Source organism: Agrilus planipennis, unplaced genomic scaffold (genome assembly GCF_000699045.2).
Source record: "Agrilus planipennis isolate EAB-ADULT unplaced genomic scaffold, Apla_2.0 scaffold22, whole genome shotgun sequence".
Taxonomy (NCBI): Eukaryota; Metazoa; Arthropoda; class Insecta; order Coleoptera; family Buprestidae; genus Agrilus; species Agrilus planipennis.
The window spans coordinates 1,583,433-1,599,617 of NW_020438874.1; the positions used below are offsets into that span (position 1 = coordinate 1,583,433).

General features: G+C 34.2%; 1 protein-coding gene across 1 annotated transcript in view; it reads left to right on the top strand.

The window, feature by feature from the left end:
* Window positions 1-16,185, top strand: part of LOC108740780 — a 225,751-nt gene that overhangs the window by 14,974 nt on the left and 194,592 nt on the right. Inside the window, exons 2-5 of the mRNA XM_025979956.1 lie at window positions 9,121-9,359; window positions 10,118-10,288; window positions 13,530-13,859; window positions 14,922-15,100. Of these exons, the coding sequence (XP_025835741.1) occupies window positions 9,133-9,359; window positions 10,118-10,288; window positions 13,530-13,859; window positions 14,922-15,100 (907 nt within the window). The 5' untranslated portion in view covers window positions 9,121-9,132. The remainder of the gene's footprint in view (window positions 1-9,120; window positions 9,360-10,117; window positions 10,289-13,529; window positions 13,860-14,921; window positions 15,101-16,185) is intronic.

Genomic DNA, 16,185 nt, shown 5'->3' on the forward strand with positions numbered 1-16,185 from the left:
CGGATTTACTCGAAGGTTGCTCATTGTTGAAATTAAGCAAATACGTGTTTTGGCAATTTTTAAAAATCAACCCTTAAGGATGAAATGTTGTTGCTACGTTTGTATTTGAAATCTAAGATGGCGACATTACATAAAATTAAAACGTTGTAAGGGTGAGTTGGGAGTTAAAAGGTTTTATATAGAAACAATATTAATTTCTGCGAGCAAAACCGCGGGGAAAAGCTAGTTATAAATAAAAACAGGCTGAATTACAATCTATTTTTTAATAAATTTCCATATTCACAGAAATTTGCTGCATCGAAAATAAAAAACGGCCTACCAGAAGAATTTTCCACGTCCAATTTTTCAAAAGATATAAAGCCCGCCTTTGATGATTACATATTTACCAAATTCCTGAATTGTTATTAATTTTTTCCAAAAAACATCCCTGAAGTGTTATGCTATACTTTTGTATGCCTGATGAATTATAAACAGATGCAAAATCGATTTCTTATTTATTCAATACTATTAATTAATTACTTCATGTATACTTGTATCAGACCGTGGGCGAATTGTCCAAAAATCATTTGTCTTTGTAATAAAAGCTGTCGGGATTAGTTCTCAATTATTCAGCAGTATTTTTAACATGAGCATTTCATTTCAACCCCTATTTATTTTCGAGTCCCTTTCGATTCGTTCCATTCATTTAAGCTTAGAACGAATCCCATGCATAATATTACCTACATTTCGTTGTAAACATGGCGATTGGAATGACTCGTCCGCAGTTAATCTTTGTTTCTCCTCGCTAACTCTTCTGCCCGCAGAACAAACGAGTGCAAAGTTGGCTCTGAATCGTATCATTTCGTTCTCTTTGTTTTATAATGTACTTCTACGTATAGTATAGACAAAAGGTTTTAAAACATTCTCGTAAAATTAACTAACCTATACCATGGCAATGATTTACTCGAAATGTCAAAACAGAAAACGACCTAATTGCCTACTGTCGAGAATTAATTTTTGAAGTGGAACTTCTTTACGCACGGTAGGGTAAGTTCGTTTCATGCGAGTTGCTATGTAACGAAATCAAGCAACGGATGTCCCCCCTCTACTCGTCCACGTAGTCGAATTCGTAGTGGGGATCGCTTGAGCCGTGAGCCCGCTTCAATGCAATGTTCGTTACAGGCAACTCCGTTATGTATACTATATTCCTCAACCCCTATCCCGGTATGTTTGTGTATTTGAAGAAGTTTCACTTCAGTAGAGTGTTGTATAATTACAGGTTGTATTCTTTTTTTTATTTTATAAAATAACGCTTTCAATGCATTTTCAGACGTTTTCTGATGTAAGAAGGAGAAGTNACAAAAAGTGAAGAAACACGAATTATTGAGGCTATTTTAATACATGATAATTTTTTACGGGGAAGAATGGGGACTAGGCGAAACAACTATACATAATGTAGCGAGCACGAACGTGTTTGTGTGCGATCGGGCATACCGGGTATACGTGTGTGTGAGCGGCTTATCGATTCGCCGACTAGCCGCGGGCGCCTTTCTTCTTGTGCGTCGTATCTGTAAACGTGTGTATCGTACCTGCGTTCCGGGAAAGCAATTAAACAGTTCAAAGAAAACGAGAATTTTCTGGACGGTTCGAGAAAGTTCCCGAAAGGGACCAAAAGGGTATTTAAAGGAAGAGACGATCGCCGAGAGTAGTAGAAATAAATTGACCGTTGCAGAAGTGAATCAAGAAATAAATTGACAGTAATAGAAGTGAAATAAATAGCATAGTGAATAGTGACAGTACTGTAAATAAACAGAATAATTACCTTAGTTTCTAATAATTTAATAGTGTCTAATAATAATTAGTGTAAATAAATCGTTTTCTTCTTAAAAGTTAATTTGTTAAACCCACGAACATTACAGTATAAACAGCAATAACCAAATGTGCGTTGTAAGCCCATTAACGCCTCTGGGGCGGGCAACAAAACCTTTTGTACGAAAAACAATTACTTGGCAATAATTCGTTAATTAAAAAACGCTTGACTGAAAAAACGCTAAATGTGCTGTACCAACCTTTTTATAATTATTACAATAACAGTAAAACAAATTTGGGCGACCCAAACTATATTTCCAATAGAATTAACCTTATTGACATGCTCGAACGTATTACCGCTCAAAACCCAACTGGCCAGGCAATTCTATGCTGTGTTGTATCAGCACTNCTCCCTTCTCGTGATTCTTCGATCGATTTCCAATTCTATTTCCATTGATTATTTATTATTGATTTCACTACTTAAACGGTCGATAATTGATTTAGGTAATAACTTAATAAGTAAGTAGGTGTTACTCTGCAATTTTAAATATACAATATTACGTCGTTAGTTTAATTTTGGTTTGGTGGAGTTTGGAAATTCTTGAAAAAAGTTAATTGGTGGTCAATATGACGTACAACATAACCTGAATGCTCAAATAGTGGCTACTGAAATTTCAACCCCAAATCACACTTTATCGATCTGTTTTTCGCTATAAGCGAATCGTAAAATTATAAAGCAAACATTTAGTGATTCTAAGCACCGACACACAAACCTTAAAGAAATTTTGAGTAAATACTAAATTCCCGTAAAAATGCGGAAGTTTCGCAAAAAACAATGTATTCATGAATAATTACAGTCCTGCTCTTTATTCTGTGTTTAAATTTAAATTGATGTGTAAAATTTCACTCCTCTTTTGAGTTTAATACTATGAAAATTTTAATGAATGAACATTTTTATGAAATTTTGGATACAGGCTGGAAATCCTTTCGAGTAGATAATCAGGACAGATCTCTTTTCTTTTTCTTTGAAAAAATCGTTCCCCCTTATGATTAGTTTTACCCCTCTGACATTTTAGTTACTAGCACACGTGGATGTCTCTTATCATTAACTAGCTGTTTAACATTAAACATTAAGCATTAACCAGCTGCCCTGCGCGCGTTGCTACGCCATCAACTAAAATAAATTTGAAGGAAAGGCATTACACAAATATTCAATTCATTTTGAGTAGTTTTATTGATTCTTGTTTTTCCTGTCGAAAATTGGTCGAACCATCTCAGAAACCTTCTTTGCTCATGCAAAACAAGTTTGCTAAAGATCATCACATGATCGAATGCATAGTTTACGATTCTATAAAGGACATACAAACAAACATTCATTTTTATATATATAGATGTAGTTGAAATATTGTCTACTGGATATATTTTCATAGTTAGGTTAAAATCTACAGTTAATAATTATTTTTGACAACATATGGGTATTTTACAACTTCCCGACATGGTGTACATAATTTAAGTAATTAGTTCATTGTTTCTTCATGCTCATTAGCCTGTCCTTCATAATTAATGTCAATCATGGGATGTTAAAACGACAAAACCAACGAAAGCATATTCACTAATGTACCTAGTTTAGTTTATTAATGTATATTTCAAGTAAATTATTCATCAAAACCGACGATTTTATTTGGAAATAACAGAAATACAATAAAGAAGGATATAAATTAGCTTTTTTCAATTATTCTACATTCTGTTAATACTATTTAAACACATTAGAACAATGCATACTAATAAATTGAAGTGAAAACATTATTTCTATTTTTACTTCCATATATATTACATTTCTTGAGATTGGTTTGGCCTGATAACGCTTTTGGAGAAGGGGGAAGGGTCATTATCAAAAGTTTCTCCCCAGAGTAAGGGTACGAAAACAAAAAGTGAAGAAACACGAATTATTGAGGCTATTTTAATACATGATAATTTTTTACGGGGAAGAATGGGGACTAGGCGAAACAACTATACATAATGTAGCGAGCACGAACGTGTTTGTGTGCGATCGGGCATACCGGGTATACGTGTGTGTGAGCGGCTTATCGATTCGCCGACTAGCCGCGGGCGCCTTTCTTCTTGTGCGTCGTATCTGTAAACGTGTGTATCGTACCTGCGTTCCGGGAAAGCAATTAAACAGTTCAAAGAAAACGAGAATTTTCTGGACGGTTCGAGAAAGTTCCCGAAAGGGACCAAAAGGGTATTTAAAGGAAGAGACGATCGCCGAGAGTAGTAGAAATAAATTGACCGTTGCAGAAGTGAATCAAGAAATAAATTGACAGTAATAGAAGTGAAATAAATAGCATAGTGAATAGTGACAGTACTGTAAATAAACAGAATAATTACCTAAGTTTCTAATAATTTAATAGTGTCTAATAATAATTAGTGTAAATAAATAGTTTTCTTCTTAAAAGTTAATTTGTTAAACCCACGAACATTACAATAATCTCAAATTATTGAGGAAAAATTGTTACTGCTGTCTACTATTCTACTACTAAGCTAGCCCCCGTGTAGCCTCATTAACTCCTCAAAAATTGATTCACTAATAGACTCAAAAATTGAATTTTTTATTATCTTGTTCCAGCACAAGATTGTTTTTAACTTTTTTATCGTTTTTACAATTTTCGTTTATTGTCAAACCTCCATAAACTTGGCGTATTCTGCATTATTTCTTCATACATCATTCCGAAAATACTTCTATGCTAGATTTAGGTAGTTTTGTAAACTGTCCAATGCAAAAACACTAAAACTGAACCTTATATAAATGTTTTCCCGGTTGAAAAATAATATGGCGCCGTGTATACCTACCCCATATCTGTGCATGTGTGCGGTAGGAATAAATGCAGATAACGTAAAATTGCGCTTAAATTTTTACAGCTGCTCTAAATGCAAAACTGCTGAATATTAAGTTAGTTGGGCCGAATGTAAAATTGGATTCAATTTCGACATGGGACGTGACACAAAGGTAGGTCTACGACCAATTCAAATTTGCATGAGGATTTCCCGGTTGACGAAATCATTGTCGACGAAATATATTGTGTTTTATGTATAATCTGATGCCGCGATGCGTGTTACTGTAGATTGGTTCATACCAAATACGAGGTGCTTTCTGTTTGTTTAAATTAATTGATGTTACGGATTCTGTTGATGAGATGGATCAGACGGGAAAACAGTCCCGGACAACTTCAGCCTTTATTCGCCGCAAAAATAAAAGATAACCACTTCCCCCTATCCCTTATTCGTTACAAACGAGCTACCGTGGACATGTAATTCTAAGATCGAAGAGTTTTACAAGATTGGGTTTATTTCCAGCAAATCTAATTCAACGTTATTAGTTCCGTTAAAAGAAGTTTCCTTGGGGTTGACCTTTTTGTATGGAGTGTTTTTGGAGAAACCTTTACGTATAGAACGTAACAACATCTAGTAGCAGTTACAAAATTCGATGTTTCTTAGAAGGGATAATGCCTAGTTCCCTCCCATATACCTGTTTTTAATGAGGGTTAAAATTTTCCGTATGTCGAATTCCCTCCTAATTATACATCAATTGCCTCCCAACGGCGGGCGGCGGACCTTGAGTGCTAATTGCCACTATAAAGTCATAAAGAATTGTTTAAATAATACAGCCTCATATCACATATTAATCTTAATATTATTCATATATTATAGACACCACAATAACAATAATAATTTTATCAAACTACCCTTCTATTGGTCAAATACAAGACAAACTAAAACTTCTGGATGATTGCATCAAAAAGCTAGACGCACACGAATTTCCAAACATTGAATTTGTTAAGGTAGTGGGAAACCATTTTAAAATTAAATAAATAAACATTTCATAACTGATATGTTTTTTTTCCGAAATTATTTTATCTTTAATTTACTGAAGTACTGAAGTGCACTATAAATGTATATTTATTTTCGATAAATAAAATCTATAAGTAGTCGTTAACTTTATTATCGGAGCTGATTTGAACGGGAGGGAATTCGGCTAGTACCTGGGAGGGAACTCGGCTAGTACCTGGGAGGGAATTCGACATCTGTATTTTAACCAAAACTACCTGCGGGAGGGAATTCAGCATCACCGCTTAGAAGTTAGGTCAGTTGTTAAACAAATAATCTTTTACCACTAAATAGAAAATAATTTTAGCAAGGGGTGTATCTTTAAACTTAGTTCTACACTATAGGTATATACCCAAAAATATTTCTAAACATAAAAGTTTCTACATTTTCTTCGTTGAAATTACGATTTTATTCTAAGAAAAATAGGTCAATTTAGGTAAAGTTATTCTGAGAACTGATTCTTCTTTTCTAATTAATTGTACAACTTTGAATTTTTATGAATACCTCGTAGTTTTACATNCCAAAAATATTTCTAAACATAAAAGTTTCTACATTTTCTTCGTTGAAATTACGATTTTATTCTAAGAAAAATAGGTCAATTTAGGTAAAGTTATTCTGAGAACTGATTCTTCTTTTCTAATTAATTGTACAACTTTGAATTTTTATGAATACCTCGTAGTTTTACATTTAAATCAAAATCTTGTACAAAACCTCAAAGAGTAAAATATTTTTTCATTCCATTTACTTTTAAATCAACCCCATTTTCTAAAAAAAGGGCTTCAAACGTTACCTCTATATAACGCGTCTGATTTTTCCTTTTCTTAATAATAACTATTGTAGTATGAACGAGCATTGTTGCCAACTCGATGCTCTAATGGGGATAGTCCCCTTTTGTGAAGGAAAACGCCTCTCATATGCTTGCCATTTCCCCAGTTTGACAGCTCAAAAGATCTATTTGAACCACGAAAGGTTCGTTTATAAAAAGGGCTCATATATACCTTCGTCCGTCAAGGTAAGCACAAAACATCGAGGCTTTTACATAACAAAAAAGTGCACATCGTTTCGTATTGCCAATCTATTTTTATGTCTTCTTGGAATTTTCTTAGAAAACTTCTAACAACTGATGCTACAGATGGTAATAAAAACATTATTTCTAATTTTTACTACCATATATATTACATTTCTTGAGATTGGTTTAGCCTGATAACGCTTTTGGAGAAAGGGGAAGGGTCATTATCAAAAGTTTCTCCCCAAAGTAAGGGTACGAAAACAAAAAGTGAAGAAACACGAATTATTGAGGCTATTTTAATACATGATAATTTTTTACGGGGAAGAGAGGGGCTAGGCGAAACAACTATACATAATGCAGCGAGCACGNGGAATTTTCTTAGAAAACTTCTAACAACTGATGCTACAGATGGTAATAATAAATGCAAATAATTCTTAATTATATAAATTATTTTAGTAAAAGACATACGAGAAGACATATGTCAGTATCATTAATTTTATCGTACCATCATCCCTTTAAATTTGGACGGGCTATACTAGTTAATTATAAACTCACAAGTTGGTTTTTTATCAACTCCACTTTACCCTAGCATATTCAAAAATATGTACAATGTAGGTTAAAATCGGGTCACGGGTTGACGATGTCATTTCTTCTTTTATTTTTTCCTGTAACCACTTCCCGTAAACTAACTAGATATTCATCTCGGTCCCCGAGTAAGTCAAGTTGTCGGAGTCGTTGAGTAATTATCTGGAGAAGTCCCCGATGCGCTGACTCGAAACCAACCGGAAAATGCAAATTACAATTTCACACAACTTAATACTGCAAGGAGACCTCGAAGCCACTTTTAGTTTACGATGTGCAGTTGCATTTGACGCGCGATCTCAATACCGATCTTTAGTAGGAAAAGTTTTTAAAAGTCATTTTCCTTTAGGGAATTGACCGTTCTAAGAATCTATTAATACTCAGCAAACTAAGGCTGGAACTTCTAGTGGAACTTTTAAAAACACTCGGTTAATGCCAATACAGAAAGTTTGAGATTTAAACACGATACGACCAACATTTCTAAACACAAAATCGATATTGTTGGTAATTCAAAAACATTAAATTGACCATTGTAGAAATGTTGTACTTGCGAGAAATATAAAATCTAAAAGAAAAATTAACTTATTTATGATAAGATTAGATCAGTTTTGGTCTCGGCTTTATTTTACTCATCACTAGTTGGCCAAGAACATTAAAGTAATTCTACAGGGTGACATGATCATCTTCATCATAAGGTCGTCAGTCCTAAGACTGGTTGGACACGCACTCCTACTTCTTCCTATCCTGAGCTAAATTTCCCTAAAATTAGAACATCCAACATCCATAACTATTTGCTAACACTAATCTAATCTAGTCTACCTCTACTCCTCTTAACTCATGTTTCTGTCTCTAATATGACTAGACCTTCATGCCTGAGAAGGTATCCTACCAACCTATCTCGCCTATTATTTATTGGCTTCCATAGAGTCCTCTGTTCTCCTATTTTTTCTAATATCTCTTCATTTCTAGCCTTCTCTTTCCACGGTATCCTTATCATTCGCTGGTAACACCAATTTCGAACGCTTCTACCCATTTCTTTTCCGCCCAGCCCACCTTCCATGTTTCACACCCGTACAGCACCGCGCTCCAAACATACACCTTTAACAATCTTTTTCGAATTTCTAAATTAATAGTTCGCGAGTATAGAAGTGACTTCTTTTTATTAAAGGCAACTCGACGCTGTGTTGTCCTTTACTTTATATTCCTACTACTTCTTCCGTCCTGACTTGTATGACTTCCTAGATACCTAAAATCAGCCACTTCTCCTACTTTTCTTTCGTCTACTATTTTTATATTCGCTCTTTCCCTACTTTTTCTTTGCATGCCAGTATTTTTGTTTTACTTTTATTTATTTTCATAGAATACTGTTTTATTACTATCAATACCGCTTTCATTCTATTTAAAGCTATCTAGCTAATATAACGATTGTAATTGTAATAATCAGACGTATATTTTCATGGTAATAGCCACGACAATAACTGCAAGTTTAGCTTGATATCCGTGCGATACACTCGCAATCAACTGTGCTTTATCGTTATTAATGTGTAGAGATCTCTTCTCTTGATATGTAAACATTGGGGTTGTGCAACGTATCGAATTCAGGATTGACATTTCGTATTGTAATTTAATAGCAAAATATGGAACTGTTACTTAATTATCGTTAATCCAGTAAAATTAATGACAATATCTTCAAGCACTGCAGTTATATCAGTAATATCAAAATATTTAGAAATAAATAGTATGTCACTTTAGTTTAGAAAAATGAAAATAAACTTTGTGATTCTAAGTACACTTTCATATGTTTCTTTTGAAGAAAGAATGCACTAAATGTAGTTTTTCGTTTTCGTTTGTTTTAGTTATAAGGAATCATGAAGTCGTCTAAATACATCCAAACAAACCTGACGGCAGCAGACAACGACTTCATGGGTTTCCAACGTCCTAGTGACTCGTTCTCCTCGACAGGGAGAGAAGCTATTACACTGCACAGACAAACATCGTTCAGAAAGCAACATTGCAATGTTAAAAGTAGCGAAGAGATGCTTATTGGCGACAGTTTTGATAGTCGGCAACATTTTTCAACAACTGACCTGCACAGGTTAGTACACAGAAATAGAAAATTAAAAAGTTTAGAATAAATGTAAAACCATGAAGTATTTAGAATTATAAACGTTCGAGTTAGAAAAGTTCGAATGCATTTTCAAACGAATATACTTACTGAAAGTAATGAATAAAACATGTGAACCCATATTCGAGTCGGCATCAATAAAAAAAGTCACTTCTATGCTCGCGTACGGTTAATTTAGAAATTCGAAAAAGATTGTTGAGGGTATATGTTTGGAGCGCGGCGCTGCACGGGTGCGAAACATAAACGGTGGGCGCTGCGGAAAAGAAAAGGTTAGAAGCATAGGAGAACAGGGAACCCTATGGAAGTCAATAAGCAATAGGCGAGATAGGTTGGTAGGACACCTTCTCTGGCATGAAGGTCTAGTCAGAGACATATTAGAGGCAGAAACGGGAGGGGTAGAGGTAATCCTAGATTAGATATACAAATTTCTCAACATTTGTTTAGTATGTAGTTTTACTTATTATCAAAAATGTGCGATAAAATTGTCTCCTTTTTATTGTTTCATAATTTTCCGGAATAAAAATCTAAAGCAAGTAAAGCAAATGGAAAAAATGAAGTCCCTAATTATTTGTTATTCCGATATAAATAACAAAAGTTACTTATCTTCGAAAGCTACTTATATACTTAGTACGGTGGTTGTCTCCTTCAACATTCGTTTTAAACCTTCCCTTATTTGGTTCAAAATGGATTAAGTAATCGAGAACATGAGTGTTTTTCTATCTTTACAGGGCACTGAAATTGAGTCATGAACAAGAAATCGAACTTCTGTGTCGTAACAGTCAATTCTTCATGGATCCACCCCAATACATAAGAGCTGAATACGGAATTAACAGGTCTTGTTGTTCCACGCCGAGAACCGAGATCGAAGGGCGAAAAGCTTTGCAATATAACATCGAGAGGTAAGTAAAATAATTAAAGCTAAACATTTTAAGGTAATTCTCTCGTACTATAGTCGACGGAAAAGCCGCAATGGGAATGTTGATTTTTCCGGCAGGATGTCGCGCTCTTATCCGAAATTAAAACTTTCCACTTTAAAATAAATTAATTGTAAGTGGGAAACTATAAAACGCAAAGAAAGAAGACTTGAAAAGAAACTTTAAACAGTTAAGGAAACTTTACGTAAATTGCTGTTTAGAGTTTAAATATCTAAAGGGTACTTCCGTTTTTCTATAAATTAAATGCTTTTTTAATGTTTACCGTTTCACCAACAACGATAAAATATATTTAAAGTATGCAAATTGTACACGTAATAGACTGAACGAGCAAAACCAAGACTGAAACTAAAACTAAGACCGAATATGCAAGACCAAGTCCAAATAAGTAAGACTAAATGAAAATTTGTTACTTCCAGTGGATTTATGAGTAAAACTATTTGAAGCAACCTTCACATATGTTCTTTTCTTGGAACAAAACGTTTTTTGTAAATATATAAAAAGAAACTTTACCACTGTTTGGAAAAAGGGATTTACAAAAATTTCCTCGGAGTAGGTGTTCTTTGTTCCTTTGGATAACGTACGGTTGAAATATAGAGACAAACTAATGTTTTTCGATATTTATATTTCTTTGGGTATTTTGTACTTGTTATTTTTTGCTAATTTTCAATTTATGCTTTGGAGAAAGAGTCAATTTATATTCGAGGAAGAGTAAATTCTCGAGTTTTCATAAAAAAAAGAAACATCTGTGGCCAATCTAACACGCAAGGCTAATACCAAGACCAAAACTATGTCAACAAGACCAAAACCAAGACAAGAAGTATTTCATCAAGACCAATCGTGAATAAGCAAGACCAAGGCCAATACCAAAACTAATCATCCTTCTGCAACATCACATCATAAACGCTTCTAACTTTTCCTTTTCTGCACGTTTTCGTTTTGCATTTGTAGAGACGTGCTCCAAGCATAATACACATTTAAAAATCCTGTTGGAATTTCCAAATTGTCCCTATTATAATGCCTTTTCTAACCTATATTATTTTACCTCTAAGCATCGAAAATATACAACTCAATAATTCTGGCTAGTTACTACAATAACTTGTTAAGAAAAACATAAGTATAAGCTTCAAAGTTTGACGACAATTTACACTCAGAACACCGAAACAATCAAAGATTGGTCTCTATTCTAAACGTTGTTACTTCCAATAAAATAATTTGAATAAAGGATTTATCCACAAGTTTAAAGAAAAGATTGCTACCTATTTAGTGTCATTATCATTTTCGAGGGTGAGTTCTCCTTATACTACATTATCCTTAGTTCACGATTCCTTCCCAACGACTTCGTATAATAGCACTTGGTAGTTCGATGTATCATCAGACTTTGTCTTCAAAACTCGTGACTACAACTGCAAGAAACTTTGTATCATTCATCTGCATTAAATTAAGGATCGCGAGGTGACATAAAAGGATTCTGAATCCTCCACTCTGTTGCTCGCAATTTCAACATGATATGTATATAAAACAGATGACGACATAATTCAACGCATTTTATAGTTTACAGGATATTGTGATGAAACTTTAAATTCGATGTTTACTGAAATAAACCTAATGGTAACAAGTATGCTTTAACAAAACGTAAACCGACTTAAAATAATTATTTAATTAAATAAGTTATTAAATTTAGATTTTTGTAAAAATGCCAATGAGAAGGTAATGTTTGTTTTTCTCTGTTTCAATTTTGAAAACAATGACCCAAACACTACAAGCGCAAGATCATAGAAAATTATATTTCTGACTTGTCTAAATGATAGTTGAAGAAACTAAGAAAATACAAGGGAACAATATCCAGATTGATCCAGATCGAAAGTAGACAAAGACAAGTATTAAAGCAATTAAAGTTTTGCCCTTGCTTTTCTGTTTGTAATTAACCAGTCTTGGCTCACAGAAATTGGTTTGTATTCCTATGCAGGACTAATTGTTGTGAGTAATGAGTATTTCGAAAAATAGGCACAAAAACATTTTTGAGAACAGGGCATAAAACAATATACTCTTTTAACACACTGATAAAAATAAAAACTATAACTCGCAAATTGGAATTAAAAGTGAAAATCATGAAAAGTTGAATGAGTCAGAAAATAAAATGTACCTAAATTAATTTTCCACACAGAAACGTTCGTTGAGAGGATTGTGTTACGTTCCAACATTATTACCGATTAGTCCTATTGATAACAACCACCACAAATACGAATGCAATTTGTTTAAACAAACAATGCACGTGCAATTTCAGCGAGTGTTTTCCTTGAATTGTAAATTGCATTTAAATCATGTTTGGCAATAAATACGTCGGTTAAACAATTAAACCAGCTATAATGAAATTCTTTTGATTACCGTAATGGATTACCTTTGCACAGGTAATTCAATGTAAACAACAATGCGATATTTCTATTTATGTAATTATGTTCAAATTTATATCAATTATACAAAGTTAACGTCATAAAAATGAATTTAAAAATGTGTCTACCACTAATTGTAAGCCAACATTATTAATACTTTATTTTAATTATTCGTGCATTTCAAATGTAATGCATATAGAAGATTAATTAATATTAATCTGGTAATAGCAAAATTGTTTTTGCATCAAATTCAATAAGTCATTAAAATTCAAATCAAATGAAGTTCTGTGGACCCAGGAACTAACGTTCTCTTATTCTTATAACTCATTAAATAATAGTTGGTATATTTCGTTTAGTTTCTGTAGCGATGTGACCTTCAGTTTGCCGGCGCAAAGTAGAAAAGAAACGAGACAACTCTCGGCCAAACTCTTAGAGTACAGTACTGCACGGAAAAATTGACCATTTTATCCACTAAAATTGCATTGCTCAAATGTGCTGCTATTGGTACCAATTACTACTGTAAATATCTACTGAAAATATCAACCAGATGTTTATTTATATTTGGAGACATATTAAAGACTTTAACGCTTGTTTTCGATTCGCACTACTATTCATGATTGACCAAAACTTTTGGCAGGTACTGTATGAAAAAGTATGTTTAATGAACAAGAGTCGAGAGTATACTGAGCTTTTTTCTCTCTACAATCCAAGACATTGGAAGGGACAAATCGCTAGAGAAAGTAAATGAATTATAATATTATAAATTGTTTATTTGCTTGTCGCATATTTTTACATTGTCAATTTCTCTTCTCAAGACGTGCAGGTTTCGTCGATTCGGGAAAGCAACAAGCAACAGCGGTGACGGCTAGAGGGTGTGACCCTCCGGCAATATCCGGGGCGAAATTCCAAAGGAATGCGTCCCTCCGAAGAATGCAACACACACCCGAAATTATTAACACCCACTTGGGTCATAATGCCCTTTTATACGACAGTTATCGTGAGGAGAATTGTTCGGTGAGTGCTTCGACCGACTTTGACAAGGATTTGCTGGGGACCGATGAGTACGGCTTCCGAAGGGTGGTTGGGGGACACGCGGGCCCCGGTGGCCACAAGGTCATGACGAGAACAAGCGACAGCAGCACCAGGTTAGCATACACAATCAACTTGTTCTAACCACCCACCTATTTACACTCATTCACACATGTACAATGTACACGATGACGTGGTCGTCACCTGTTGAATATTGTATAGAAGGCGAGAACGTGCCCTTTCTCTTCTCATTTACTATTAAGTATAATAAGTATGCGGATATTCCCTACGGGTGACCTTTGCGAAGTTTCTCTGTGCGTAAATGTCAAGCATGGATTTAAAGTTAATTTAATTATAATCACTACCTACCGACAAAGACAGTCACTTATAAACGTTTCAGATTTAATTATAATCAGAATCGACAAAGACAGTCACTTTTAAAGGTTTCAGAAACACATTGTAACTTCAACAATAACAACGTTTTATTATCCAATCTAAATATCACATATAAAGCTTTTTAATCTGTAAAAACTGTTGAAAATAACTACCCCCAACTGGGGGCTAACTATAGAAAGCATCTTTCCAATATTGTCCTCATTGACCTCCGAACTCTTTCAATGATAGCAGCAGGGTTGTTTTTTATTGAATTACATTATGCAGTAAGTAGCCGATTTCTTAAATTCAAATCTTCCAATTTTCTAGTTCAGTAAAATAATTCAGAGGGTTTATATCCGGGCTATGTCCATATTATGTTCCTGTTAAAAAGCACTACCAGTGACACCAAAATGCGCTGGTGGATTATCGCGAATAAACCACGTTGGATTACACTTTGTTTTTAGCAATCGGAATTGTTTTTAAAAGATAAGAAAGATATACTGTTTTGGCTGGTATTTTGGAAACAAAGTGGAGGAAATTTTCATCTACAGCTTTTACACGTTGAAAAAAAAAATGAAAAAGAGAAATAGGCAAAAACATAACAATTACCGATATTCTTCTTTTAAATCGGAAAATCTATACGCATTTAATATCGAGATAGGCGATCCTTTTTATTTCTTTCGCCATATCTAAATCAGGATTCGCAGGCACGCAGTTATTTCGATTTTATGAAGTGCTATCGATATCTCATCGCGACTCCTCGATTGTATGCGTGTGTTTTAACGGGAACGATCGTATTTCAGGGCGAACGGTAATAACAGCGAAAGGCGGAAGCGGAAACAAGGAGATGGAATGGACGCCGCCGAGGCCGACTGCGATCCAGAGCAAATATTCGAACTGATGGGTAGCCAGCAAAGGGCGGCAACGTGCCACTGTAGCTGCGATCACGTCTACAACCCTGGCTACATGTGCCTCCAGGTACGTAGGCCATATTATTGCGCTTCTGTACTGTAAAAGTTCATTTCAATCGTACAACCGCAAATAACCAACTATTAAAATTGGAAAGTCGACGACTGGAACGAAAATGCATTTTCCGGGAAACACACACGAAGTCGGGGGCGCTATTAGACTCCTACTTATAGGGAGGGGACGAAAATAATTAAATGAATAAATTAATGTAATTATTCGTACACAAATTAATTAATTCTATGGGATCTTCAGAAGGAATTTCTTTTAAAGGTCACAAAATGCATTAGAAATCTGTACACATAATTATAGGATAACCCTAACCTTGGGGATTAACAAGAACAGTAAATGTAAAAAACAAAAAACAACAAAATAAACAATTAGAAAATAGTTTGAATTTTCATCCAGTGTTTTTTAAAGTAGACGGGACAGCAAAATAGGAATTCAATATCCCCTTAGTAAGATAAAAAAATTGATATAGGTAGGTAGGTATACATGACATATCAAAAAGGAGACGTTGTAGTTCCCATTAATGCTACACCAAAATATTGACGAATAAAAACTACGCAAGATATTTCTTACCAAGGGCTGAGACAAGAAAATATATGTACGTAATTGTGTAAAACCCAAAAAGTGAAAGCGCGTTTCAAGAGTAAATAGATAAAGTGTATGCGATATCACGGAGTTGAAAGCTCTTCTTTTTTTCTCTGTTTCTTTCGGGAAAGATCATTGGTGGTTTTGAAAGTGAGCGAAAATCGATATTTTTTACAAAAAATACACGAGTCCTTCAGAATTCCTTTCCTTCTTCTTGGAGGTGTAACAGTTTGTAGTGGTTAGAAATAAAAATTGAACTCTACTTTTAAGCACAAAACAGATAACGAAGCATATCTACAATTCAATAAGAATGAAACTTAAACTTTCGTTAAAAATGAAACTATGTTGTTTATCGCCCAATTAATAGGATTAGTGTAAGGAAAACAAAAATTTTTCATGTAAAAATGAGTAATCATGTCAATCTTATTGAGTATATAGACAGGAATCAAATTGGTATTAAATTCAAAATAAGGGGAAATGTTTGAGATTCGCTAATTTTCCAGAATT